Source organism: Trichoderma harzianum (assembly GCF_003025095.1).
Source record: "Trichoderma harzianum CBS 226.95 unplaced genomic scaffold M431scaffold_2, whole genome shotgun sequence".
Classification (NCBI taxonomy): domain Eukaryota; kingdom Fungi; phylum Ascomycota; class Sordariomycetes; order Hypocreales; family Hypocreaceae; genus Trichoderma; species Trichoderma harzianum.
This window is the reverse complement of record NW_020209250.1, coordinates 2,885,985-2,899,000: the sequence shown is the minus strand read 5'-3', so window position 1 is coordinate 2,899,000 and position 13,016 is coordinate 2,885,985. Positions and strand designations below refer to the sequence as shown.

Genomic DNA, 13,016 nt, shown 5'->3' with positions numbered 1-13,016 from the left:
AATTCCATTTTCGGGAAATGATGCTCTAAAACAGACACATTACCTATATTCTATCTATCTATTTATCTCTATCAAAACTGACATCTGACTAAACAAACACCCCCCCCGGATTCCGTTCCCTTTCCCCGCCGGCAGATCTTCAAGGCCCCAGAACTAATTAATAGCACCATCTGCCAGCAACTTCATCTTCCTTCTTCCTCTTTTCTCTCTCCTCTCCTCTCTTCTTCTTCTTATTTATATCTTCTCTTCTACTTCTCTTCTGTCTTCTTCATGCTTATTCGACGGCCCTTTTCCCTTCTAGCACACCGTCCCGTGATACTCCCGTCCTCCAATCTCGCACACCTGCGTCCCCTCTCTCTGCCGCATTCTCTCTCATCTCCCCTCAAAATGGCCACCCCCACGGAATTGCGGTTCAGTAAGTTGTTCAGAATTCGTCTTAAGAGAATCATTGAAGAGAGCTGACATTATTTTCTTTTTCTTCAAATAGAGAACCCTGCCATCTTGTAAGTTTGGCGCACCAAGCCAATCGCAATCTCGACCCCAGACTCCGTCGTCGAAAGCATCATGGCGAGAGCCTCGGCTGACGATAAACTCCAAACACACAGCGTCTGTGACATGCAAGACAAGTTCCGCAACGTCATTTACGAATTCGACAGCATGTAAGCTCTCACTCCATCCATTTCCCACCCTAAAAACACTCTCCCTCGCCCCGGCATCACCATCACCAAAACCTCCATCATCCATCCATCCATCCATCCATCCAGCTAACAACGCCAAAACAAACAGCGTCACCACCACCGTCAAACTCCTCACCTACGCCCAATCCCTCTCCATCCCCGTCCACACAACAACCCAAACCTCCGCCAAACTCGGCGCAACCGTCCCCGCCATCGCCGACCTCCTCCCCTCCCCTCCCCACGACAAGACCAAATTCTCCATGCTCGTCCCCTCCGTCGCCGCCCAGCTCGAACCGCACTCCCGCATCGCCCTCGTCGGCATCGAGTCCCACATCTGCATCACCCAGACCGCCCTCGACCTGCGCGACGCCGGCCACTTCCCCTACGTCATCGCCGACGGCGTCAGCTCCTGCAACCGCGGAGAAGTTGGAATTGCTCTGGATAGGCTGAGGAGCGAGCCCGGCATCACAGTTACCACGAGCGAGAGCTGGATGTACGAGTGTCTGGGCGATGCCTCGCACCCCCTGTTCAAGTCTTTAATCACCGTGGTTAAGAACAAGAGTAGCGAGACTAGCAAGGTTTTGAGCGTGCTGCCGCCTGCTTCCAAGATCTAAAACCGGCAAACCATGCCCTCTTTTTTTCTCGTTTCTATATTCGGTTCTGCTCCAACACTTTTGTTCAAAACATTCTGGCTACGTGCTAAATCTTCATTTTGGGTCGAGGAGGAGGCAGTTAGTTAATTCACAGGGGCATATCATCATCACCAGTCTTATGTAGGTACCTAGATACAGCGAGGTTTGGAAAATCTGGGAGGAATTAGGGGCGCTGAATTGTTTCAATTCCTAGCTACAGCAATAGACACGGCTGCGAGGCCCAAGTCAAAAATCAAACCAACCACTGCACAGAGTGTCAGTTCATCGTAGGAAGTGTAAATGTTCAAATCCACAGCATTCCTATTGCCGCTGACTGGGGCAACCATCCTTGCTAGGCGTTTTTTATTCTGCCGACGGCGACGTCTTGGTAGGCTTCGCCGGTGGTGTCATCCAAGGAAAGGCCGACGCTGCTCCTATCGGGTTGTTCGCCGATCTGGGCAACGACACTGAAGTCGAGGCCGCCCGGCCACCAGAGCTAGAACCGGACTTTGCTGCTTCACCCTTTGCCTCACCTGGTGTCGCTGGCCCCTTGAGATCCCACCTGATGCCGCCATTCGCAGCCGTGGAACTTTCACCGTTCATGCTCACCTGGCTCTTCCGTCGGCCAAGCTCAGACTTGGACGGAAGCGGGGGTTCATACGACGCCCCGGTGCGTGCTGATGATGACCCCGATTTCTGGGCTTTGAGCACCTTCATGTTGCGCCCCCGAGGTGCAGGCTGATATCCGCTCAGAGGCGGTCCAGTCTCACGTTGATCTGCTCCGCTGCCGTTGGGGTTGCGCCAAGAGCCCCAGATGCCGGACGACGTTCCTCGTCGCGAAGTTTCAGACGCGCTTGATCCGTCTCTTCGCCGGCGCTCGGAGCCGTTGGCGTCTCCTCCAGACTTTTCATTTTCCTCCTCGTAATCGGGAACACTATTCGCCCGAACACGGCCCGAAGGCTCGGAATGTGATGTAGCGGGGGAAGCCTGGCTTCTAGTTTCGCTACTTCCCGACTCTTTGGTTGTTGCTGTTGCTGATGTAGGTGTCGTGGCAGTCGCTGTAGATGTTGCGGTTAGCGGTGCAGCCGCGGCCTTGTCCTCGCCGTCAGCCCGGGTACCGTCTCCAAAGACGAATGGCGCGGCGTTGGCATTCAGCTTTGGCCGTTCTGGCGCAGCGCTGCTGGTGGTGATGTGGCGGAACACCTCTTCGTCCTCTGGGCGAATAAAGGGAACGCGCAACCGGTCTCGCTCGTTGCTATAGAGCACCATTGTGTTTTGAGAGAATAGAATATCGGCCGCGTGTGCCCTCAGAGCATCGCTTCCGATGAAGATGCGGACGGCTTTCGACACCTGATTCGGCTTCGTCTGTTCACTGCCGCACATTTCGAAGCAAACCGACATGGAGGGCACCGAGCCTGCAGCGGAGTCTGACCGACTGCTATGGCGTGTGATGACGGCCTCTGCAAGATAAACATCCAACCTGGCCCTGTAAACTCCATTGACGTCTCGGTGGAACTCGCTGAGAAAGTCTAGCTCTTTTACGAGCGAATAATCAATTGTGGACTTTTGCGATCCAGTGCAAATGTCTGCATAGAGCAGCGTTCCGTGAGCGTAGTCCGTGGTCAGCCAACAGCGAACAATGGAAGGGACCGTTCCTAGGACGTAAACGGAGGCTGGAAGCCCCGGCATGTCAAAGGAGGAATCGTCGTCGTCTTCATCGCCCGTGGCAAAATTTGTGTCGAGGCCAATGCTACTGGCTCGGCCTGACGCTACAGAATGGTGCGAGTGAACCGAGTGGCCGGCCGAGCTATGCCTACCGTCTGACTTGTGTGACAGGGACCGTTCCATCATATATCCGGGACGGACTGCGCCAAAGTCTCCAGAGTGACGGTTGTTTTGGGCACCCCAGCTTGAGCCGTGCAACGCGCTCTCGTCAAACCGGACGCTGTTTGCTCGCGAAGCCGCACCACCGCGCCGAACTGGTTCCTCCTCTGCAGGTCCCAAGTGTAGAGAGCCCAGCAGCTGCTCTCCCTGCTCATCCAAGTCGTCGAACACATCATTCGTTGAAATTTGGACGGGCCCTACAGAAGATGTTGTTGTTAGTAAAGATATGAAGAAAACATGCATTCAGCATAAACAGTACAGAGGGCCATGGCTCACCATGCTGTGGCGTCCCGGCCAGAACTCCTGGAAACGGTGAGTTCCATACAGATTTCAGTGCAGAGTCATCTGCCTGACGCTTCTCTAGTCTCACGATTCGTTCCGCGTGGTTGGCTTGGGCATATTGGACCTGCTTCAACTCCATCTGCAGGTTGTACAACTCGTCCCGAGAGACAGAAAAGCGGGGATCCATGTCCGAAAGACTTCTCAACAAAGGGATTAAGGGGACATGTGAGGGTGAAAAAAGACAAGTTCAAGCTGGTAGGAAGGGAGAGTGTATACTTGAACAGCGGGTTTAGGAGAGAGAAAAAATATTAGGCTTAGGTATCGACACAAGGAAACAAAAGGAAGAAAAAGCAGGGTTCAGGCAAGGTTGCACAATGTTGAAGCCACAGGGGTAAAGAACGAGAAGGTACCAAGTGTCGCAAGCCTGGGCCTTACAGTCGACTCGGCGGTCGTAGAGAGGTGGTGTTGGTGCGTGGCTCTTTTGGATTTATTCCCTCGAGTATTATCGACAGTTCACAATCAACTTCGTCGGCCACATCTCCTTGCCCTACACCCCGGGGCCACACTGCCGATAACGCAGAACGTGCGCTATGGCCTGGGTGGAAATCAAGAATTTGGGCACTTTGGATATTAGATGTGTCGATAGAAGTGAGAAATGGTTCAAGTGGCGGCGAAATCGCGTGGCAGGTACTGTGTCGTCACGGACACAAGGCGGCACCAATATTGCGGCTCTAGCCACACCCAAGAGGCCTCGTATGCGGGGGTATAATGCTAATAAGACGTGCAGGACAATTCCTGTGTATACGATAACGCGGCTAGGACAGAGCAGTAGCCAGATACAGAGGCAGAATGTATGTCGGTATGTGTATGTTGGATGCGTATGTAGTAGAGCAGCTCGACAGTTTGCTTTTGTCAGGCGCAGGTGCTGTATATCGCAGGGAGAGTCGCGACGAGGGCGCAGCGTCCAACGAGCAACGGGCAACGGATATGCTGAGTCAGTAGGCGGTAGGAATGTTTGAACTACACGAGCGAGCGGGCGAGAGGGGGGCAGCGTTAAAGAAGCTGGCTGGCCGTTTGAGCGGAGGCGTTGGAGAGGGAAAGGCGACGAGTCGGAGCAGAGACGGGAGAGAGGAGAGACCGAAGAGGGACAACCGCAGAAGGAGACGGCTTATCGATTGGCGGGCTGTGGCATGTGCATGTGCATGTGCAGAAGGGAGGTAAATAAACGGCTGAGGGCAAGCACAGCACGCGGTTTCAGGTCCAAAGGCGGATGGGATGAAATGCCTGGGCGATGGATGATGCGAGGTTGTTGCGTCTCTCCACAATCCAGGATTCCAGCCCGAGAAAAACACCACCCATGACCAGGGGGCTATCGATTGGCTAACAGCGGCCCTTACAGCGCAGGGCAGCCCAAGTCCAGCCATTGCTTACAGCGCCGTAGCGGGTAGACGGCCGGCTGTAAGCTGGCGCTTCCCCGCAGACAGCCCTGTAAGTCCAGGTTCTGACTGACAAATGCGAGTTTGAGCTTGTTTCTCATGTCCCATGCCATCCCATGCATTCAGCATGATTCCTTCTTCAGATGACGTACTTTCTCAGCTGATTACTGCACATCAGATTTCTCGATATAAATTCGCATCCAATTTCATGTCATGTATAAATTTGATGCATTACGTCAGACAGCTTTACCGTACTTCGCATCACTCATTTAGTATCTATCTACACCTTCTACCACTCCCTCTATCTATTGGATATCTACTATACCAACATATCTATAGCATAAGCATGTAAGTAATGAGCGGTTCGTCTATCCAAGAGAAACGCGCACAGGAGGAGCCAGAGCCACCTTGGGAGGGTTCACCACTCTCCAGTCAGGCAGCACATAGTCTCCCCTCTCATCGGGAACAATATCTTGCCCAATATGCGCCTTGATCTCGTCGAAAAACACCTTGTAGCCTTCTCCGCCCATGTGAAGCCCATCCGGAAGAAGCGTGGTCAGGCCCCCCTGCTTCCCATTTTCTGGCGACCCCAGCCACGGACCTCCAGGTGTATAATCTCCGGGAGCCATGGAAATCGCCTCGCCCATAATGGCCTGCCAGAGATCAACCAAGACCACGCCGGGGTTCTCGCGGGCTACCTCCCGGGCTTTCTCTGCATACGACGCAGATACGGCCGAGCTTCGGATGGCTTGGGCGTGGCCCTGTGCCATGTCTAATTCCTTGAGCCTGATTTCATCTGCCGGAGGAGGAGTTACCAGCAGGATCTTGGGATTGTGCGCCCGTACCCGAGGATCGTTGATAATCTTGTTCAAGTTCTCTTTGTATGTTTCAATGGGAACATGCTGCGAGGTAGTCTCCAGAGGAAGAACTGCGTCATTTGCGCCCAAGAGAATAAGCTGGTGGTTTCCCCGTCTTATCAGCGTTATATACTCTTGATGAGTCAGACTTTATCACTCTGCATTTGCACTCACCAAATACGCAATCTTTGGTGACGAAGCAGATGGCTCTGAGAAAATCTCGGGCAAATACTTGACCACATTTGTCGTATTCCATCCTGAGAAGCCGCGGTTAACCACGTCGAAGCGTCGTATCAGCCCTGTAGATTCTTCGTTAAATATCCCACTCTATTTCTGCGAGGCCTGCACTTGGAGGCCTTACTTGTTTGAAGAGCCGACTGGAACGAGAAGCCGCTCAGAGTGAGAGCCGTAAACTCAATCAGGGAGTCCCCCAGGAGGATAACTTGAGGATACGGTTTCTGTGCACAGTGAGCTTTCTACAGAAACTACCAGAGTTATTGAGTCACTTACCGCCATTTTACCACATACACTACAAGAGATCTCTTCCTTTGAGTAAATTGTAGATGCGGAAGTAATGGTCTTTACGAGGATGCGGGGGGTTCAACTGTTAGGACTCGACGGAGTACGGAGTATTGCCCGCACTTATATCAATAGTAGCCTCCTCCCCACTTGAATCTCACCGAATAACGAAGTTTGCCCTTTTGCTGCCTTTGTTAATCTCCAATTGGTCGGGTATAAATGCAGTGGAACACGGCACCACACAACTGGTATGGAGTAACTCAGATACGCAAACACTGCCTCAGTTTGTAATTCTTAGTCAAGTAGAATAATAATGCCTCTAGGTAGACTTGATATTGAACATACAGGAACTGTACTACACATGGATGTCATTCCATCTAGCTGTAACATCGAAAGCTCAATAGTACAAAACCAGCTGAAGAAATGGTAGGAATAGGTGGCCAAGCGAATTCTTTAAATACGATGCACCATCGCAAATATATTCCCAGACCAGCCTCACGCGACAAAAGAAAAGTTGCAGACGGCTAATTTCATCACAGCACTACAGGCAGCCTACACATGTACTCCGTACTGCGCGGATCAATGGATGTCTTAGTGTAATCGCTGGTGCTCCAAATTTAGTGGTGAAATGGATGACACCAGCCACGTGATTGGACGTGGAGTACATTCTGCAGCCAACATGTTAGTGCGGCGTTATCGATAAGAAAATTATCAGCAAGTCTCCGCCAATCTTCCAGGTCTTGAAAAAAAAAAAAGTTCAATAGGCTTCAAGGCGCCATAGTCAAGAACGCCGCGTTCCTGATTTTCTCCCACCTCGAGTCCGTTTTCCGACCTGGAGCCTCAACTTTCGACATAATGGCGACCTCGCTTGCCGCGCAGCTGGCGCAGGTTGCCGCAAACTCCAAGTCGAGTTTGGACATCAAAGCGCAAAAGGCTGCCCATTCAAAGTCTCTGATCTGGGAGCCTCGAGTTGCAGCCGCCCAGAGTTATCAAACTCTGTATGCGACATGCCACCAAGGCTTTGAAGAGCTTTGCCAATTGGACGATCGATTCACTGCCTTCCAATCAACACTATTCAGTGAAGAGAGCCAGAACCAAGATCGAAACCAGCTCACAATCGCTGAGAATGAAGAGCTGGACCGTCACATCGAGGCCTTTCTCAGGCTTGTGGGAAGTCGGCTGAGACTGATGCCCGCAATCAAGGCCATTGAGTGGCTGGTTCGACGATTCAAGTGCGTTTATTACCAAAGCAATGCAATTGCTGTCCCCCCTCCAGTTGAACGGGAGTTAGCTGACCTGTCTACCCATCTGTAGCGTTCATGTGGATAATACGTCAATTCTGCTCATGACCTTTTTGCCATATCATTCCATCACCGCGTTTGCAACTCTCCTATCCATTCTCCCCCCGAAGATTCCGAGCCAGTTCCGATTCCTCGATCCCTATATTCGATCTCTCACGCCACCTCCCCGATCCATCTTTGTTCACCAGGCCATCCACCACGTCGACTTCGTAACTGCCGTGTCTGAATACGTTCTCGAATCATGCCGCAAAGGCTATCAGTATCCCGCCCTCATCACCTTTTGGGGCGGGCTCGTAACCGAAGCCGTGAGTGGAATCCTGGATCGCACCAAGTCTGGCCGAGCTGCGGTGCAGAGCGACAGCAGCCAGGCGTTGTTGCACAGACTGGGCCCCATCTTCGCCGAATCGCTCGTCATGAGAAAGGTCCCCAACCTCCAAATTGCCTCCTACATGGCTGTGACCGTTTTCGTCTCAAAGGGCGACCTGCACGACAATGCTGTTACGGCGCTGATACAGCAACTCGTTCACGGCTGGACTGCCGACACCGTTCGACCCGGTCTTGTCTGCTTGACGATCCTTGCTCAGTTCCGATCCGCCAAACAGATGAGCAGCAAAGTTACCAGAGCGCTTATGAAGGTGCAAGATATCGGTAGCCTTCTCGTCGAAATTGGCCAGGAGCGTCGTGTAGATAAGTTGGCGAACGGATTATGCTTGGCGCTGGTCGAACGATTGGTAAAGAAGGGCGATTCACGAGGACTTGCAACCATCACCACGATTCTGGGCAGCAACATCTTGAAGGACAAGCAGGTGTCTGTCATTTTCAAATCGCTGCTCTTAACGGCTCACGAGCTCAACGACGAAAACGACAAGGACGGTTCTCTGAGAAGGGATGTCGGATCTACCCTGATTTCTTTGTCTCAAACCACTGGATCGTCTGGCGAGGTTATCCAACTGGTCATTAACGAGGTCAAATTTGATATCGAAGAGCTGGAAATGAAGTTGGACCTCGTATTTCGCACTAGGAAGCTTCCCGAATCCACGAGAGAAGATGGGGCAGGTGACGCCGCTGCTCAAGCCCAATCACAGGACCCTGAGGCACGCCTCGCCGAGTTGGCCAACATCTCCGAGTCTCTTGCTTCATCTCTCTCAACAGAGGATGACACAGCCTTTGTTAGCCTCAGTGATTTGTTTGTGTCCATCGTTTCCGACCAAACGCCGCGAAAATCGGAACTTCTTGGCCAGTTTGACCAGTTCCCCAAGCTCAAGCGGGAATCAGCCTTGGCAGACTGCACATACTTTACCTTCTTTATTAGGATCTGGTGCGGACTATATCCAGCATTGGCGCGTGCTGCGGCATTGGATACGGTTCGGAACAGATTAAAGGCTGCACAAGGGTCTACGGTGGATGTCCAGGCCCTTATCCCTTACACTGTTGCGGCTCTGGGTGACCCTTCCAAGCGAGTGCGCCAAGCAGCAGCAGATCTCATCACCGTAGCAGCTGGGCTATACAAGCCTCCCTTTGCTAAACAGTCAGTAAAGGCATGGGGAGCCGAGTCTCTCTATGGAAAGCTCAAGTCCAAGGATGTCGCAGCCCTGGGTGTAGATGTTGTCGCCAGATTCCTTCACCTCCAGCTTCTGCCAGCAGTTGAAGAGTGCGTCATGGACCCAGAGCACATCTCTGCCGTTCTCAAGTCTGCCATCGAGAGCGGCAAATATCAACTCGCCCCTGAGCCGTCTCTGGACAAGAAAGATCACCTGTCCCAGTCCGGCAGACAGGCGCTACTAACCTTCTTCGCCTCTCACATTGTTTCGACTCCATTACTACTTGTGAAGAGCAGACTCCTCAAATCCCTAAACGAAATCCGCGGTGTCTCCAACGTCACACGAACACAACTTCTTCTGCCTGCTTTGCAATCTTGGGCTAGCTTGACGGATTCCGAGGCGACAGAAATCTGTCTCTCTCAACAGCTGGACAAGTCTGTCCTGGATTCTCAATTCATTGACATCATTGTTCCCAGCGACGCTGCCGGGTTGGAATTTGTGTTTACACTGCTGAAGGGCACTGCAAGTGACGAAAGACCGGGCCTTATTCGGGCGGCTTTCTCTCGAATCAAGAAGATGTGGGCTTCGATGAAGGACGAAATGAAGTTTTTGGTGGCGGAACAGTTCTTGGAGCTGTCTCAAGAACCAGAGGCTGCTTCCGACAATACGGAATCCGTCATCCCGGCCGAGGCTGCGGACCTTCTCAAGTCCGTGCCCCTGACGACAGATATCCTATCCTTCTTCTTGGACTCGATTCAGACGGGCACCAAGATGATTACCGAGCCTCCTCCCAACAAGCGAAGGCGAACAAGCTCTTCCGATGCCAACCGCGGTCTAAACACCCAGGTTACTCCCGAACTGAGCCGTGCGCTGCGCAAGGTTACTTTTGTTCTGCAAATCGTCGACAGCTCGGATCCTGTATCACATCCTGAGCTGCTGGACGGTCTGTTCACAGCTTTATCCGAGCTTCAACACTTTAGGACTGTCGTCGGCTCAGAGCTAGGATACCTGCAGAACCTGATCCTACGCAGTCTTTTGGCCATGATGCCAGCGTACAAGGCCAACAAGAATCTCAAGGTGGACAGCTCTGGCGGTTACGGAGACTTGCTCGTGAGCTGTATCCAGAAGTCATCAAGCCCTGTAGTCCAGAACGCCGCGCTGCTGCTGATCGCAAACCTGGCCACTATTGCGCCGCACCTGGTGCTTCACAGTGTCATGCCTATTTTCACCTTTATGGGCACATCGGTGCTTCGCCAGAGTGACGACTACTCTGCTCACGTCGTAGCGCAGACAATCAAAGAGGTCGTGCCTCCGCTAATTGAATCGCTACGCCAAGGTCAGAAGAGCCCCGTTGCCGGCGCTTCAGACATTCTAGTCAGCTTCACGACGGCATACGAGCATATTCCGGTGCACCGACGGCACGGCCTGTTCGTAGCACTGGTTGAAACCATGGGACCCAAGGACTTTTTATTCACACTGGTGAGCATGCTTGTCGACCGCTATGAACTCAACGACGACTTGCTCCAGTTTGTTTTGGACCTTCTCAATGATTTCAGCATCGAAATCCAGCTGGAGACGCTGGTCAAATTGCTCGACCTCACTTCTGATCTCTTCAAGCCCAAGCCTTCCTTGTCGCTTATTCTGCTTGGTAGCGGTGATGAAGATGAAGAAAAGGACGTTGAGAAGATTGCCCTTCGCCAGCTTTCCGTGCTCCCTAGTCTTTTGGCAAACCGAAAGCTCAAGGTGCAGATTAGCAAGCTTGCCGACCGAGATGATATGGAAACATCAGAGGTCCGCCAACTCTATGCAACTCTGCTTGAGGACGTACTGGTACTCGCGGATACGGTCAAATCGAACAAGAGCCTGCACAGCCGATGCGGCAATGCACTTTCTAACCTACTGAACCTCCTTTCAATTGGTGAATTTATCAAGGCCGTGGAGAGCCTGCTCGACAGACCCAACCTTGACCTGCGCCAAAAGGTCCTTCGCGCGTTGGAACTCCGTGTGGGATCGGAAAGCAACACGGATCCTGCGTCAAGGACAGCCTTGCTCACCTTCCTACCACAGCTTACGGCGGCGATCCGGGAGTCCAGCGATATCCGCTACAAGCATACGGCCGTCACCTGTGTTGATAAGATTGCTGAGAAGTATGGCAAGAAGGATATCGAGGCTGTGGTTGCGGCTGCATCAACAATTGCTGGAGAGCACTGCCTTGGCCAAGACGAGAAGCAGCTTCGTATCATGGCTCTCTTGTGCCTCACCTCTCTTGTCGACGTGCTGCAAGACGCCATTGTGCCGGTTTTGCCCATTGCTATTCCTCAGGCAGTTACCTATCTCAACCTAAGCTTGCAAGAGGATACACGAGATGAAGAGCTTCACTCGGCCGGCTTCGGATTCATCAGCGCTCTTGCTGAACACCTGCCATACATGCTCTCCACTTACATTGGCCGGATCCTGGAGGTCTCCAACAAGTCAGCGGAAGCCGAGCTTGATGCGGAAACAAATGAGGCCCGTATTGGCTGCCGCGAGTTCCTTGCGAAGAAGTTGGAAGCGAAGGAGATCTTTACAAGCTTGGACCTGAACTGGGAGAGCGCCACATTCAATGGCTTTACGGTAAGATATGACAAAAAGAAAGCAAGTTTTGAAGAAGAGAGCAGGGCACTAATTTGTGGGACACAGGCTACGTCTGAGTACATTGAGATGCTGGGAATGGCCATCGACAAGCACCCCAAGTCTGCCATTACTAAGAATGCCGGAGTTTTGTCCAGCATCTTGCTAAAGGCATTCGACTTGCGAAGGCAGATACTGGCCAAGGGCGAGACCAGCGATGCAACACTTGCTCGTGTCACTGCCCTGGAGGATTCTATGAACGACAAGGCGCTGAAGATGATTTACAAGCTCAACGATGCCGCTTTCAGACCTATTTTCGTGCAGCTTATCGAATGGTCTAGCACTGGACTCCCCAAGAACGACAAGGTTGGGTTGGCAGCTCGACGATACAGTGTCTACGGGTTCTTACAGTCATTCTTCGAGAACCTCAAGTCAATTGTGACCAACTATGCCACATACGTGTTGGAGGATGCCATCAAGATTCTGAGCAGCGTCGATGTCAAGATTAGCGGCGAAAAACAGCTTTGGAGCCGCGTTCTCACCACACTGGCCAAATGCTTCGAGCATGATCAGGACGACTTCTGGCAAGCGCCATCGCACTTTGGAACAATTGCCCCTGTGCTGATGGAGCAATATGCCCATGCTGCATTGGTCAACGTTGATGAGGCCCTAATTCCCACAACCGTGGAGCTTGCAGCGGCGGCAGACTCGCAGGCTCACCAGAAGGAACTGAACTCGGCGCTGCTCAAGCATCTTCGATCGGAAAAGGCAGCAATCAGGTTGGCGGCTGTCAAGTGCGAGCAAGCGTTGACGGACCGACTCGGCGAGGAATGGCTCTCGATGCTGCATGAGATGCTTCCTAGGATCAGCGAGCTGCAGGAGGATGACGACGAGGTGGTTGAGAGAGAGACTCACAGATGGATTGTCAAGATTGAGGGCGTTCTTGGCGAGAGCCTGGATGCCATGTTGCAGTAATTTGGGAGGGAAGTATATAATGAAACAAAGGTGGACTGGCGTGTCAGGAAATGTCACGCAAGGGGGGAATAAAAAAAGGCTGTCGATGTGAATTATATGGTGTTGTGGATATAAATAGCTTAGATGGGTATATTTCCAGATCTCAGCAGCATTTGGCGCAAAATACAGATTACATTTTAGAATCATTGCAAGAGAGTAATCAGTGACTGCCGGCATGTTTAACGTATGAAACTTGTACGAGATAGATTTTGATCAACTTAACATTGACCTCTTAGAGCAGGATTGTCTCAGGGGAATCGTAT

At 52.1% G+C, this 13,016-nt stretch overlaps 4 protein-coding genes across 4 annotated transcripts; 2 read left to right on the top strand and 2 right to left on the bottom strand.

Annotated features, from left to right (window-relative positions):
• Nucleotides 1-387: 387 nt before the first annotated feature.
• M431DRAFT_73817 (hypothetical protein) lies at nt 388-1,291 on the top strand (the record flags this gene model as incomplete). Its single annotated transcript, XM_024922163.1, has 4 exons — nt 388-415; nt 488-503; nt 606-659; nt 787-1,291. The coding sequence occupies 4 exons, from the start codon at nt 388-390 to the stop codon at nt 1,289-1,291; spliced, it is 603 nt and encodes a 200-aa protein (XP_024779183.1).
• A 381-nt stretch (nt 1,292-1,672) lies between these two features.
• M431DRAFT_478576 (hypothetical protein) lies at nt 1,673-3,662 on the bottom strand (the record flags this gene model as incomplete). The annotated part of the gene is made up of 2 exons (XM_024915688.1): nt 1,673-3,390; nt 3,470-3,662. The coding sequence occupies 2 exons, from the start codon at nt 3,660-3,662 to the stop codon at nt 1,673-1,675; spliced, it is 1,911 nt and encodes a 636-aa protein (XP_024779182.1).
• A 1,444-nt stretch (nt 3,663-5,106) lies between these two features.
• On the bottom strand, nt 5,107-6,774 carry M431DRAFT_516582 (hypothetical protein). Its single transcript, XM_024920310.1, has 5 exons — nt 6,633-6,774; nt 6,279-6,566; nt 6,130-6,226; nt 5,943-6,067; nt 5,107-5,867 (listed from the first exon to the last, which is right to left on the bottom strand). Exons 2-5 carry the CDS (start codon nt 6,282-6,284, stop codon nt 5,280-5,282), a joined length of 816 nt encoding a protein of 271 aa, XP_024779181.1. The 5' UTR covers nt 6,285-6,566; nt 6,633-6,774; the 3' UTR covers nt 5,107-5,279.
• A 295-nt stretch (nt 6,775-7,069) lies between these two features.
• On the top strand, nt 7,070-12,887 carry M431DRAFT_527980 (hypothetical protein). Its single transcript, XM_024920727.1, has 3 exons — nt 7,070-7,519; nt 7,602-11,742; nt 11,809-12,887. Exons 1-3 carry the CDS (start codon nt 7,143-7,145, stop codon nt 12,712-12,714), a joined length of 5,424 nt encoding a protein of 1,807 aa, XP_024779180.1. The 5' UTR covers nt 7,070-7,142; the 3' UTR covers nt 12,715-12,887.
• The last annotated feature ends 129 nt before the right edge of the window (nt 12,888-13,016 follow it).